We start from the raw sequence: 14,332 nt of genomic DNA, 5'->3' as shown, positions 1-14,332 counted from the left end.
AAAAAAAAAAAAACAGAACACACACACAAACAAAAAATAACACTTAGACTGTGAATTTGGAGATTACAAACCAAGACTGGCAAAAGATTGGCACGAAGTCTGAATTTATAGCAGTTATAGCACTGTTTATAAAGCATAAAGGAAGAAATACTTTGATCCCTTTTATGATTGGCTGTCATATTGAATCATTCTAATAAGGACAACAAATTTATGTTTGTGTTTTATGTTCAGAGTTAGAATTTTGGTTACATACATAAATGTAGCTATGAGTAGTTGGTCTTATAAAATCTAAACTGTGGTTTCCATTTTCATTTATACATTTAATAATTCTAGTCACTTTATCATGTGCATGGTCACCTTTTCCTCCTCTTCCCCCTTTCACTGCATTATTTTCTCTAGTCCTGACATCTACCCTTTGGAGTAGGAATTATTATTATAGCCATGTGCCACATAATGATGTTTTGGCCAACAGTGAACCACATATACAATGGTAGTACCGTAAGATTATAATACTATATTTTTTACTGTACCTTTTCTGTGTTTAGATATGCTTAGATACCATGTACACAAATATTTACAATTGTATTACAATTGTTTGCAGTATTTAGTACAATAACATGCTATACAAATTTATAGCCGAGGAGCAGAGGACTGCACCATATAGCCTAGGTATGCAGTGGGCTAGATCATCTAGGTTTGTATAAGGACATGGTATGGTGTTTGCACATAATGAAATCACCTAATGACACATTTCTCACAACAAATTCCTGTCATTAAGTGACAGAAGACTGTATCTCTACTTCATACTTGTGAAGACAAACTTAGACAAGTATATCACTTGTCCAAGGCCATAGTGGGTAAATGGTAGAACTGGGCACGGAACCCACATAGCCTCACCCAGATTCCATGCTATCCTGCCTCCACTGTCTCAGAATTTATGTTTTACTGAAAAGACAGCCTAATCCACAGTAGGTAGATCTCAAAAAGGCTCCTTGGTACAAGGGTGGCCCAACCAGGTATGGAATCTGAAGAACCCAATTAGGGCTAGCCTGGAGTGATCAAAGACTTCAGGGACTGAGAAAAGCTTAAGGATAGGCCTTTTGAGGCCTCCCCAAAGGTTTAATGCATTTTAGGGATTGTTTCTCCTGGACTGAACTGCCTTGAGGATAAAACAAACATGTGCTCCTGGAAGAAGTGTAGTGTGGGGCCTTTCTGCAGGCCAGCTGCCTGGGAGGGAGGAAGCTCCATCACCATTTTGTGCCTCTTCCCTCATTTGAACCATACCCCTGCTCTGAGGGCTACTCATCCCTTGAGTTGTTAGGATCTTCCGAAGATGGCAGTTTCCAGAAAGAGGACAGTAGAATTAGAAACACCAAGATACACTTTGGAAGGGGAAACGTGTTTATGGGAGGAAGGTGGGTCAGATGCTTGAAACATAGGGGGAAGAAATGAGACTAAAAGGGAACATTTCCAAAAATTACTCCTGTGGGGTCCAACCTCTGGAGCTGGAGAAGGAATTCTGATACATTTAACGCCCCCCCATTCTCCATTTTGGCACCATTTCATTCCTTTAGAGAGCTTATCACTGATCTATGAGGCCTCAATGTGCTTTTGTTCACTGTAGCACAAAGCTCTTTGCCTAACATGCAATAGGTAGAGTTGTCAAATAAAATACAAGCACCCCAGTTAATTTTGAATTTTTAGATAAAAATGTATTTTTTTAGTGTATGTCCCATTTGTTTATCTGAAATTCAAATTTAACTGAGCGTCCTGTATTTTATCTGCCAAGTCTCACAACCCTAGTAGCGGGGACTAGAAAAGTTTTTTTTATTTTGGAGAGAGTTTCCAAATCGATTAGTATTTATGGAACAAATGAATAAAGGTATTTTTTGCCTTGACTTTGCCCTAAACTTACCATGAGACCCTTTTGGCAACAGCCTCTCCAGGGCTCAGTTGTTCCATCGGCAAAATGGGAGTTTGGACAGCGACAGAAGCACAGGGATTGCCAGCGTAGGAAAGCGCTCGGGTCTTGCCTATGCGGGATAGCCCAGGCCTGCATACTGGGCACCATGCTGGACAACTGTGGCCCTGGCCAAGGATGCCCCGGTCCCGCCCCTAAGCCAATGAGGCCGGCCAGAGGCTGTTGCCATGGAGACGTGGGCAGTCTGGAGCCCCTCCCAAAAGCCACGCGTTTCCGCTGCGTTGGAGCCTTCTAATTGGACGGCTGTCTGGACGCTACCACCCGCCCCGAGTCCTCTAAGGGGCTGAGGTGGGGGCGGGACCTTATCCTCGTGGGACTCGCGTTCTGAAGACCTGTGCATATGGCCTCTCTGAGGAAGGATGGGTCCTCTGTCTCAGTTGGGGAAAAGGACTGAGTTTCTTAGGTCAGGAGAGTGTCCATCACGTCTCCTACTAAAGCTTATGCTGAGAAAAGAAGAGGGGGCGGGAAAGTCAGCAACGCCCCCTCCAAAGCCTATTTGATCCCAAGATACGGAGCACCGGAAGTGCTGGCGACGTGTCAGTGCGCCCTATCCTAAACCTTCCCCCCCAGGCCACCTTTCCCGTTCAGCTGTGGGATTCCGGGGCCGCCTGGGCTCTGCACCCGGCCACTTCCGCGTCAAACCGCCGCTTCAACCGAACTCCCTTTTTTTGAGCGCGTTCCATCTCGTGTCTGATGGTTGGGCGGGTACTTGGGGGTGGCCACGCCCCTTCCCTTTCCTGGCAGCCAATGGGAGGGCGGATCCCGGCGGGGTGGTGGGTAATTAATGAGGTCCAGGCCTAGATTGGCTGCAGGGTCGGGTCGGGGGCTGGGCAACGGGGTAGGTTGTTCTTGAGGTGGGAGGTGGCAGCTCACCGTGGCTGAGGAGGAGGCCGGAGAGCGACATGTCCCCGGCAGCTGAAGCAGAGCGGCCCGTGGCGCTGTTTTTCTGAGTGTGGGGCGGCCTGGTGGCCAGCCGAGGACAGGGGTTGGCGAGGGCTGCCCCGGCGGTGGTGGTCGCCATGCTGGGGGGCCGGGCGGTTGAGGGAGCCGCCGTGGCGCTCTTGCGGCTGCTGCTGCTGCTGCCGGCGCTCGGGGGGCCGGGGCTCGGTGTGGTTGGTGCGGCGGGGGCTGGGCTGCCTGAGAGCGTCATTTGGGCCGTCAACGCAGGCGGCGAGGCGCATGTGGACGTGCACGGGATCCACTTCCGCAAGGACCCCTTGGAAGGCCGGGTGGGCCGAGGTGAGAGCCTCTTTGCCGGGCGGTGGGATCCGGGGCCTGTCGTGCTGAGCTCAGTCGGCCGAGCGCTGCGGGCCCCGAACCCCTTCCTCGACCCTGGGGCCACGTCTCTGGAGTGAAGTGTCTGCCGCTTCCTCAGGGACCAGGTCAGAGTTCAGGGCCTGACAATGGCTCCAAGCTACCAAGAGCCATTGAACCAGAGAGTGGGCGAGAAGTTGCATTTGGACTTCTCATTTTTCATTTTCTCAACACCCCTCCCCATCCAAGCTGGGGAAAAAATGACAAGGGAAGCTTCTTGCCACCTCAAGGCCTCTAGAGTTGTAGATCATTGGTACCCCTGTTCTCCCATCTAGACAGTTCCTGGTAGATTCTTGCCGAAGAAACCGACCTCTTCTCTTGGCCAGTCTGCAGGAGTGGAGTTTGATTTTTAACCAGAATAGAAAAGATATCTTTGAAGAGAGTGGGCCAAGAAAGTTTGATCATAGCCTCCTGCCTCGTCCTCCTTTGGAGTGAAGTGCGTAAAAGTAGAAGCTGCAGGCCACTTCCAGAGGTGGTTATATTGAAGCCATCCTGCTCGTGAGACTGGTGGCTATGTATGAACTGGGTCAACCAGTGTAAGAATCTGAATGTTCTATTAGAGGGCACTTACAACCTATCCCAGGTGGTCCTGAGAGGTATGATTCCGGTTTAGAAGGGAAATGATTGTGATTCAACTGGTTAAACAACAGTAGTTTTTACAGAGCTGCACAGTTCCCAAAGTTAGTACAAGAATTGCTAAGGAAGCTGTTGAAAATGCAGATTCCTAGTCTCCCCTCCAGATCTGATCAGGTCCCAGGTTTCTGCACCAGCTGCTTCTGATGTAGGGTACCCTCAGATGACTTTTGGGGAAGATCTGGTCTAGATTCTGTTTCTTCTCTAAGTGGGATTGGAAAACAGGTTTAAGAAGGAAGTTCCTTGCTTCACGTGTTGGAAGGAGATGTATGCTGGGTTCAGAGGATGCCAAATTGGCAGTATGCCATTTCCCAGACAAGACTTTCTCTCTTTTTCCACGATGCCCAAATTTGGTTCTTGCTTCAAGAGTTTAATTTAGTTCCTCCAAGTTATTGGCAGTGTCCTGAGGTTTATTTGTGTCAGGGAGTTTATTGCTTTTATCCGTGTGAGGGTCTTGGGACACAGGGCTGTTTTCTGAAGTTCTGTGTTTGTGTTGGAATTTGCTTAGCCCTAGCGTGTAGGTGGCAGTAACCTGGGTTCAGCTGAGTCAGGCTCCAGTTTTTAGCAGCTGTAACAGCAGCCAAAGCCAGACTTTATAACAGGAGGTCATTACTATCACCATGCTGGACCCTTCCTCTTTCTCCATGGGTGTGGGCAGGGAGGAAGGAGCCCTTGAGGAAACTAGAGACAGTTTGTGGACTTTGCCTCTTGAGATAACTGTGGTGGGGGCTGTGCGCAGATGGTTTCTTTCATTTAACAGTCCTTACACTGGTTACATTGTCCTGTTAGGTACATTGTCAAGAGGATAAGGCTGACTGAGACCTTATAGTTTTAGTACCCAGATACTGCCCTTATTCAGAAATGCTGGTTTTAGTTTGCTGGTGCAGATGGTGGGTTGTTTTTTTGTTTGTTGGTTTGGTATGGTTTTGGCCTGGTCAGCAGTCAGCCAGGGATTCTGTCTTTGGGTTGTTAGCTTATGGTGTCAGTTTCTTGGGAGGAGTTTATTATAGCAGGTAAAATTACCTGAGACCTACCAAAGCTCGTGCAATGGTGTCCTATTTCTGGACGCTGGTTCTTGGGGCATTGTGTAAATGGAGGTTCCCTATCCCATTCTGCCAATCTGGGTATGAACTGTAGTAGTATTAAGGTGTGTTTGTGTGTGTATGGTGGGTTGTCAGCTGCAGTTTGGAGGCGCTTCCTGTGATAAGCATTTTGCTGGCATTAGGTCTGGGGCTGAGATGTGTATAAACTTCCATTCTCAGGAGGTAGCTCTCTCTAGTTTCTTTCTGTGCTAAGGAGTAAGCTCCACCAAGGGAAGTGCAGCTGTTCACTTTGCCTTTCCTTCTCTGGCCCTGCTAGGATAAGGGTGTGCCAGGAATTTGGAGACCCTTGCCTACTGTAGCTATGCACACTACTTGCAGTAGGAGCTAGGTGCGTGCCTTATTTCTTTTCCTACATGCCTGTGATACTGTTTCCAATTCCAGCCTGTAGAGGAAAGTGCATTTTAATGTTGAATGAATTCAAGTATTTGTTGCCAAGTTGGGATACAGATAAGGGTTTGGCCGGCTTTTGAACTTGCTGTTTCTCTATAGTTTCTTTGTAGTTCAGCATTCTTATTACTGCAAGTGGCCCCTGTGTCTGGTGGCTTATGCTTTCAAAGGTACTTCATAATGTTTATTGGATTTCATTTCTACTTAGAGGATAGCTACGTGGCTTACAGCCTGGGAAAGGCTATTTCAAGCTGTGCGCTACCACAGATGGAAATAACCACTACAGAAAGTGGCTCAGAGATAACTTACCTTGGGGGTTGGCATGCTGCACACTCCAGGGTCTTGGTCATTCACTTGAACTAGGGAAGACCTGGTTATCTGGCCTGAGGGCACAGAATTTGTCTTGGTATAAGGGAGAGGCTATTTTCTCTTCATAGAAAGATACCTGCTAAAGTTGTATGGCCTCGAGGAACTTGATTTACCTCTCTGAGCCTTGTTTTCTTTCTCAAAACAAATTTCTCTGCTTAGAACTCTCTGATGTGACTTTGAAAACTCTCCTGTCAAGTAGGTTTGCTTAATGACCTTTTGTGTGGAATTAAAAATAGGGCAGAACATGGCTCCGGAGGGGAAAAAAGCTGGCAGGGGACCTGAGACTATCAGATTCCAGTTTCCTTAAGGCCACAGGATTTGTTGCGAATTCTCTTCCTGTACTGTCACCTAATGGTTAGGCTTTCCCTGCAGGGCCTCCAAGTTGAAGTTCACAGAAAATTCAGGTGATTTTTGGTTCCTTTGGTTCAGTCCATTCAGAATAATTGTTGAAGGAACCAAAATTCAGGTGATTTTTGATTCCTTTGGTTCAGTCCATTCAGAATAATTCTTTAGGGAACTAACCCCACTTGAAAAAGACATGATTCAGAAGAATAATCTAGTGGTCTGGAGGTCTTATATAAGGGTGGAAAGTGGTGCTGGACCACTAAGGAGAGATTTACAGTGGTGGTCTCACTGGAGTGGAGGCATTTATTTAGTGCTTATCATATGTATACGCTTGCACAGCTAGTATACTTAAGTGTTTGTGTCTCTTTCCACATGAGGGATCATGTTAAGTTATTTACAGATTGTTTTATTCTTACCGCGGTGTGGTAGGGTGGTGATACCCCTATTTCACGAGAGAAAACTGCCCAGAGAAAACAGTTTGTTCAGCATCACTTAGTAGGTGGTAGAGTGAGGATTCACATCCAGTCTTGTCTTACTCTGAAGCCTGGGCTGAATTTTCCAAGGAGCCTGGTTGCTCATTTGTCTAAAACTAAGAACCAGCCACTGCCATAAAGTAGGCCTTTTGGTCCCCTTTTTGGTTAACTGTCTGAGCTATATTCTGCCAACTTCAGCAGTGTGCTGACTGTACACTGTGTCATTGTATTAGAGAAATCTGTTTAGCTGTGAATGCATAAAGAGTAAGGAGGGAAGAAAAACCTTTTTTGCTGCTGCAAGTCTTGGGACTTGGGCAAATTCAATTTTGCATGTGGTAGATCTCTTGGGAAAGCCACTTGGGCTTTAAAGGGATATTTAAAGGTAATCTCAAGATTGTTAAGTAATTTTTGTTCACATGGCTGAATTTTCTTTGTTCTGGGAGTGAGACTGCCATAGATAACATTTGCTGTCAGTTTCTTACTTTTTCCACCTAGCAAGAGAAAGAAAAGATTCCCTATGCATGCCCCAAATTTTCATTGTATCTATAAATCAAATCTAGCTAATATTTCAAATTTCTAAGGATCACAGTCCTCATAGAAGAAGGAAATTCTTAGAGTTCAGTTGGAAGGAAAGTAGCAGTCTTTTTAGTCTTTATAGGTATGTTTCCTGGTATAATGGTTTTTTGAGCCTGGGAAGGAGCGCTGGGGTATCTTAGTAATACATCCTTTGTAGTGTTACTTGGCCATTCTTTGATTTCTTGAGGAGAAATAAGAAAAAGTCTGAAGACAAAAGTGCAATGGGTTTCATGTTCCATTGCTACATCAGTCCATCTGATCTTGTGGCTGATGTCGTTTAAAGGAACTACAGCTATGTCTATTTTTTTTGAGGGCTTGACCTCAGCCACTGGATCTTTTAGTTAATCTTTTACTTTTTGCCATGTCCTCTCCCTTGAAGTCTAGGCGATTCAGAAGACAAAGTTCTGGGAATAACTGCTCCTGGGTATCTCCCAAAGGATCAAGGTGCCACATGTTTTCAGGATCACCCTGTGAGATTGGAATTCCATTCTGGAGAGACTAAAACGGCTAGATCTGTAGTTTGGAAAAGAGAATTATGGAGCATGGGAAAATCTCATTGTGTTTATAGGATAAAAGAGTTAGGCTTCTCTCTAAAGGAAGAAGCATATAACTATTTATCCCTGGAGCTGAAATGTGGTATCTTATATTTGAAGAAAGATTAGTTTGTTGTGTGGGAGGAAGAAAACACATACAATTCATTTCCCACTAAGGTTGGGATAGGGCTGAGGGCAATAGAGGGTTTTTGGCTCTTTGAGTAGTGGCCCAAGGTTAAATAGCTTTACTTTTACCTTGCCTTGTTCTGGTCAGTTAGTGAAATGGGAAAGGTGGCTCCTCTAGGACTTGGGCATTTTAAGCCAGAGGTGCCAGTGGGAACTTGGCAGATTTTCTTTCCCTGCAGGATGCTCTAGCCTGTGGCTAGAATGGCATGGTTTCCCTGCGTTGCAGGTACCTCTTTCATTGCCATTTGTTCATTCAGAAAACCATATCAAGTAGCTCATGTGTGCCAGGCACTGTGTTAGGTGCTGGAGGTACAGTAGGAACTTTCTGTCTTCTGTTGGCTTATTATTGTAGAGGAATGTTCAAGAGAGTGAGTGGGTGAGGTAGAGTTCTGTGAATCTGTGGGAAGTTAAGGTGCTTGGAGCTACAGGAAATTAGAGAGCATGACACCCTTCATTTATGAGACTGTTTCTGTTTACTAGCCTTCAAACTTTTAAAATGAAAAAAACAAAAATACACTAACACTTTGTAGTAAAGACAATGAAGAATGACTTTCCTAACCAGATATCCTGTTTGTTTTAGATTCAGAGCCTTTCTGAATAAGGAAAAAAACCATTCTTTGAACTTGATCACCTTGTACAGAGTTCCTGGCTACCCCCCTTGTCTTAGGAGGTTCCTCTGAAGCTTTCTTTCTCAGGGAACCAAGCAGCTGCAGCATAGAACTTTCTTCTCATAATGAGTTAAACTTGTTCCCTTTCCATCATTCTCCATGCAGTTGGGAGTAAGTCTTTTTAATGTACTTTCAGAAAGTTCCGCCCTGAGGAACTTAGGGGCTGTTGGAGTGATTAGTGTTTAGTTTCTTTCATTTTACTCTTAGTAATGGCTGTCTGATTCCTGCCTTTGTTTGAGCTCTGTTTGGAGCCAGGTGCAGAGGGAGTAGCCCCTAGTACAGAGAGGGTTATTAGTACTGTCTGGGCAATGCCTCTGGCTGTTTTGGGATCTCTGCTCTTCTTTTGTGTCTTGCTTCTAATGTGGTTTCTTTTTTGTCTTTTTGTCCCTAGCCTCAGACTATGGCATGAAATTGCCAATCCTGCGTTCTAACCCTGAAGACCAGATCCTATATCAAACTGAGCGGTACAATGAGGAGACCTTTGGCTATGAAGTGCCCATCAAGGAGGAAGGGGACTATGTTCTGGTGTTGAAATTTGCTGAGGTCTACTTTGCACAGTCCCAGCAGAAGGTGAGGCCTGTTGAGGCCTCTGCTTGACCTGTTACCCTTGGACATCTTCTGCTATGGGGCCAGAGAGTGTTAAGAGCGTCCCTAAAAGGGAGGAGCAGATGAACTCTGAGGAACACCTGGATTCCTTCTGCCTCTAGAGAAGCTATATCCTCACAAAGCTGCTCTTGCCTCGGGGGTTGGTGACAGAAAGCAATGCCAGAATCCTAGTTTTTGCCACTAATGGATCCTGTTAAAGCTCTCCTGGCTAACCTTGTTTTTAGCCTTTTTCTTTTCCTCTGTCCCTTCCTGTAAATTTCCTTCTTTCCATGCTGAGTTTTCTGTTTATATTCTTTGTTCATTAAGGCCAATTTGAAACCTCCTTGGCAGTGAAGGAACATAGCATTGATTTGGCCCAGGTAAAGGACTCCAGTCACTCTGGCATATATCTAGCCTCATCATTTCTTTTTTTTTTTTTTTTTTTTTTTTTGAGACAGAGCCTCAAGCTCTCCCCCTGGGTAGAGTGCTGTGGCATCACAGCTCACAGCAACCTCAGACTCCTAGACTCAAGCAAGTCTCCTGCCTCAGCCTCCCAAGCAGCTGGGACCACAGGCGCCCGCCACAATGCCTGGCTATTTTTTGGTTGCAGCGGTCATTGTTGTTTGGCGGCCCGGGCTGCAATCGAACCCGCCACCTTAGGTGTATGTGGCTGGTGCCTTAGCCACTTGAGCCACAGGTGCTGAGCCTAGCCTCATCATTTCTTACATCATTTTTGAACTTGAAGCTCAGGCAGGTGCATAATGTTCAAACTGCTTGAAGGGATGTGAAGGTGGTAGTTTTGACATTTGTCTCCTTTTCTAATTCTGGAAGGTATTTGATGTTCGATTGAATGGCCATGTCGTGGTGAAGGACTTGGATATCTTTGATCGTGTTGGGCACAGCACAGCTCATGATGAAATCATCCCTATGAGCATCAGAAAGGGGAAGCTGAGTGTCCAGGGGGAGGTGTCAACTTTCACAGGGAAACTCTACATTGAGTTTGTCAAGGTAACAGCCCTACTCTGCCTCACAGCTAAGGATGGGCTTAGAAGAGTGGGTGTGGGAGAAGATACCTGCTGCTGTGTGGAGTTGACCACTGTTTCCCATTTTGTAGGGGTATTACGACAATCCCAAAGTCTGTGCACTCTACATCATGGCTGGGACAGTGGATGGTAAGTTGTGTTTTACTCTGCTTTTTGATTTGGGCTGTAGGATATGGTTCAGGAAATCCTTGGGAGATAATTCAGCTGATCACTATTTTGGAAACACTTGAAGCCAAATTGTGGGGAATGTGGAGTCAGATGGATGAGGATAAAGTATAACATGATGCTAGCTATAAGCTTTAGAGTAAGGTCTGTGTTCGTATCTTCTTGTAGCCATTTGATCGGCTGTTTGGTCTTGGATAAATTCCTTTAACTTCCTTGTAAATTGGGATTAATAATGGTACCTCTTAGTGTGTCCTGACCCTTGTAGTCATTTGGAATCACCAAAAACTTGTCCTTACTCTGTTTCTTTGTTTGACATCTGTTTCCAAGCTTTCCCAGGAGAAAAAGGTAAAGGGAGGAGTGTTTTAGCGTTTTGGTATGCCCTGAAAGATTCCAGCATTGCTGGACTGCACTGGGACAAAAGTTAACTTTATTATGTCTCCTCATCCTTTGGGATCCAGCCTTAGGGTGTGTTCTTTCTCAGGGTTTAGAATATCCTGTCTATCACCCTCCCAGATTGATTTTTGCAAGAAAGCCTATGTCTTAGTGGTTTTTCTCCCCCAACCTCCCCCCCCCCCCGGGCCTTTTTTCCAACTTATCTTGAATGCACTGGGGATCTCATCTTATTATCTTGATGTTCTCCCTAAATGCTAATATTAAAACATCTAGGAGGATGTCTTACCATCAAACAGACCTGTACTCAAGTCCATAGGAGGAGGCAGGACAGAGGGGTTAATGTGTGTTAAGAACCCAAAATTCTGGGGATCAGCTTTTCTTCAGTTGCTGTGTGAATTGAAAGGGAATATGGGCATGTGGGAAGGAGGAAGAGGGATTTTAAAAGGTTAGATTTTGGGTTTCGGGTCATTGTTCCTGTTCAGTCTGGTTCTCTTGGGGGCTATGAAGTAAGACAGGAAGGGAGAATAATGAGCCTCCCTCTGGGCAGGGCTTTTAGTTATGCCTAAAAAAGACTAGTTTTTGTAGCACTTTGCTGTTCTGTAGGCCAGAAGGTTATTTCTGCTACTTCTGGTCTTTCCTATGGACCCTGGCTAGGTCATAGGGGTTCCTTTACTATTATAGCTCATTTGCTAGTCTTAAGGGTCTCACTTAATTGCTGTGGGTCTTACTTAACGGGTGTTTTCTTTCTTGTGTTAGACGTGCCAAAGCTTCAGCCTCATCCAGGATTGGAGAAGAAAGAAGAGGAGGAAGAAGAAGAAGATTATGATGAAGGGTCTAATCTCAAAAAACAGACCAATAAGAACCGGGTGCAGTCAGGCCCCCGCACACCTAACCCCTATGCCTCGGACAACAGCAGCCTCATGTTTCCCATCTTGGTGGCCTTTGGAGTCTTCATTCCAACCCTCTTCTGCCTCTGCCGGTTGTGAGAACAAATGACCATCCTGAACAGGGTGGAGGGGTGTGGGAAAGAAACCGAACATGTTGGTTTCTGTGTTTTTCACAATGATTAAGGAAAAAACAAAACAAACACACACACAAAAATTAAAGAGATAAAAAGAGGCAGAGTGAGTAGAGAACAGCCCTCATGTACCACCTGGTCCCAGACCTGCTTAATTAAGTCCTAATCCTCTCTTTGTGGCTGACCCCCAGCCATTTGTTTCCTCTTGAGGGTACTTAGGGTACACTGGATTCTTCTTGTTCAAGGATCCTCATTTGTATACCTGGGAAAAGGACTCTGAACTCAGAGCAATCACATTTCCTTTTTTTAGATTGGGAATTAAAAGCAGGGAAATATCATCTTATTACCTGAAAAGACTAGTACTTCGAGTTGAGTATGTTGTGAACTTATGCCCAAATAAGTTTTTGTATGTCCTGAGATTGAGAGTGTGTGTATCAAGGTATATAATTTGTATGGTAAAGACAAAAGGAAAAAGAAGAGGGATTTTTAAAAAGAAAGAAAAAGTAAAGGTTTCCTTACTTAGAAGCCTTTCTGGATTAATCCAATGATGGTTCCACCTTAAGTGTTTGAACTTTGTCATTGCTTATCTCCCTGACATGTGCCAGTAGAGGACTGTCTGGTATCCAAGACAATTAGTTTATGTCGAGTCCTCAAATTGCCTCTGACTTGTTATCACAACAGATCATTTTGATTTCAGTGCCTGTTGGGGACTTGATTTCTTCTGAATTTTTTTCTTTATTTGGCTCATTTGAAATCTCTTCTCCCTCTCAACCATCCCACTAAGTTATTGCCAAAAAGGAAAGGAGACATGAGGATTTGGGTTTCTCTCTCTTGAATGTCTTTTCCTTTACCGCCTCACCTTGTTGGTATTTTCCTCCCTGGATCTCTGAGCCAACACCCAAGAGGACCTGACCCAGAAGTTCTTTACTGGCCTCTTTATAGGATCTTGCTGCCAGGGGGCAAGGATGCTTTCCAGACTACAGCAACGAACACTTGACCTTAAAAGCCTCTTCTGATCTTTGGATTAGAAAAGGCTTATGTTAGGATAGCTTAAAAGCAACCTCAGATACAGATACTTGAGCCCTACTAAGTGACTGACCACTGTTTAGATTATCTAGTATCTGACACTCAATTATTTCCATGTCATTCTGTGTCACAGTTCGCCCAGTTTTGATTTATTCCTTGAGCTTCCCCCATATAGAACGATGGGCTATATGGGTCCAGTGATGCTTCTTATTGATGTTAATAGTATGAACCTTGCTGTGCCCTTGTCCTTTTCATTCCCTATCCAGGCAGCAGTCAGGTTCTTGGTGTGATGAAGCTGAAAGATTTCTAGTCAGCCATAATCCTTGCAGCTCTGAAGCTAACCTTTAGCATCTAAGTGTTTGTCTTTAATTACCTGGAAAATTTTCTGTAAGAAATGGTTCCCTCCTTTTTTGGTCACCATTATCCATTTCCCATTTAAGGCAACAATGAGGGAGGACACAGTCAAGCTAAAAGGACTTTTGTGGATGACAGACAGCAAGATTAGCTTCACCATGGGCTGGAGTATAGAATCTCAGGCCAGGGCCATCTTTCTACAATGTGTTTAATTTTGAGTTTGCCTTAAGAGCTTCATATATTTGAACTGCTCTTTATGTGACAAAGTCAATAGCTCTTTGGCTCATGTCCTGGGTTTTAGCTCTTAATGATGACTCCAGGCCAGCATTTAGTCATTTGAGAATTGTAGCCCTTTATTTTTGCTGTGACTTGGGTCTCAGTGCTAGGGTATTGAGTCAGGCAGCTGGATGGTTGTGGCCTGAGGCTGCAATCAGAGAAACACTTCTTGGAGTGCTTCACAAAGCTCCCTTGCTTCTAAAAGATGAGGTACTGTATGTAGCCTTGGTCTTGGGGACCACCTGCCTGGGGCAGTGGACATCCTGACTAACTGGGCTTCTGGCAGTGGCTTTGGTTCTTATTCTATTACAATTCCCCAAAGCCATGGGCCACTGCTAATAATTAGACAAGATGAAGAAGGAGGACTTGCCTCCATTTTGCCTTGTTTGTTAGTTTGCCTGGGTCTCTCTGAGGAGGGAGGGGTCTGGCCTTCACCTCAACCCATCCCTTCAGTGACTCAGAGTCTCTGAAGGAAACTCTGACCCCTGGGGCCATTTCCTAATGGTACTGTAAGCCAAGCAGTTTTGCTTCTGCCTCTGTTTCCAAGCCCACCCCTTCCCCCTGAGTTCAGGGATAGGGATGGGCGCTTTCCTCTCTGGTTGTGTCCAAAAGGAAGGAACATCTTTCTATGGCTAACAAAAACTAAAGGGGGAAGTGAGGAAACAGGAGGTGGGGGCCAGGGTAGATTCCCCTGGAGCCAAGCCCACCCAGCTAACAAGAGCTGCCTAGGGCTGGCTACAGCTGGCTCAGGATGCTGAACTTGAAAGCTTTTTGTTTTTCTCCCCTACAAGATATAGGTACATGAAATTTAGGTTAAAGGGGTGGGATGGGGCACTCTTTATTAATATTATTATTTTGTATTTTATATGTCAAGAATTATTCTTTTTTTTTTTTTTTTTTTTTT

At 45.0% G+C, this 14,332-nt stretch overlaps 1 protein-coding gene across 1 annotated transcript; it reads left to right on the top strand.

The window, feature by feature from the left end:
* The first annotated feature begins 2,826 nt into the window (after nucleotides 1–2,826).
* Nucleotides 2,827–11,874, top strand: MLEC (malectin). The gene is made up of 5 exons (XM_003789908.2): nucleotides 2,827–3,220; nucleotides 8,960–9,138; nucleotides 9,985–10,161; nucleotides 10,268–10,325; nucleotides 11,511–11,874. The coding sequence occupies exons 1-5, from the start codon at nucleotides 3,001–3,003 to the stop codon at nucleotides 11,738–11,740; spliced, it is 864 nt and encodes a 287-aa protein (XP_003789956.1). The 5' UTR covers nucleotides 2,827–3,000; the 3' UTR covers nucleotides 11,741–11,874.
* Nucleotides 11,875–14,332: the final 2,458 nt, after the last annotated feature.

Source organism: Otolemur garnettii, unplaced genomic scaffold (assembly GCF_000181295.1).
Source record: "Otolemur garnettii isolate 467f Iridium unplaced genomic scaffold, OtoGar3 scaffold00038, whole genome shotgun sequence".
Classification (NCBI taxonomy): Eukaryota; Metazoa; Chordata; class Mammalia; order Primates; family Galagidae; genus Otolemur; species Otolemur garnettii.
Note: the sequence above shows the minus strand (reverse complement) of the source record. Positions and strands in the feature narration are given on the sequence as shown.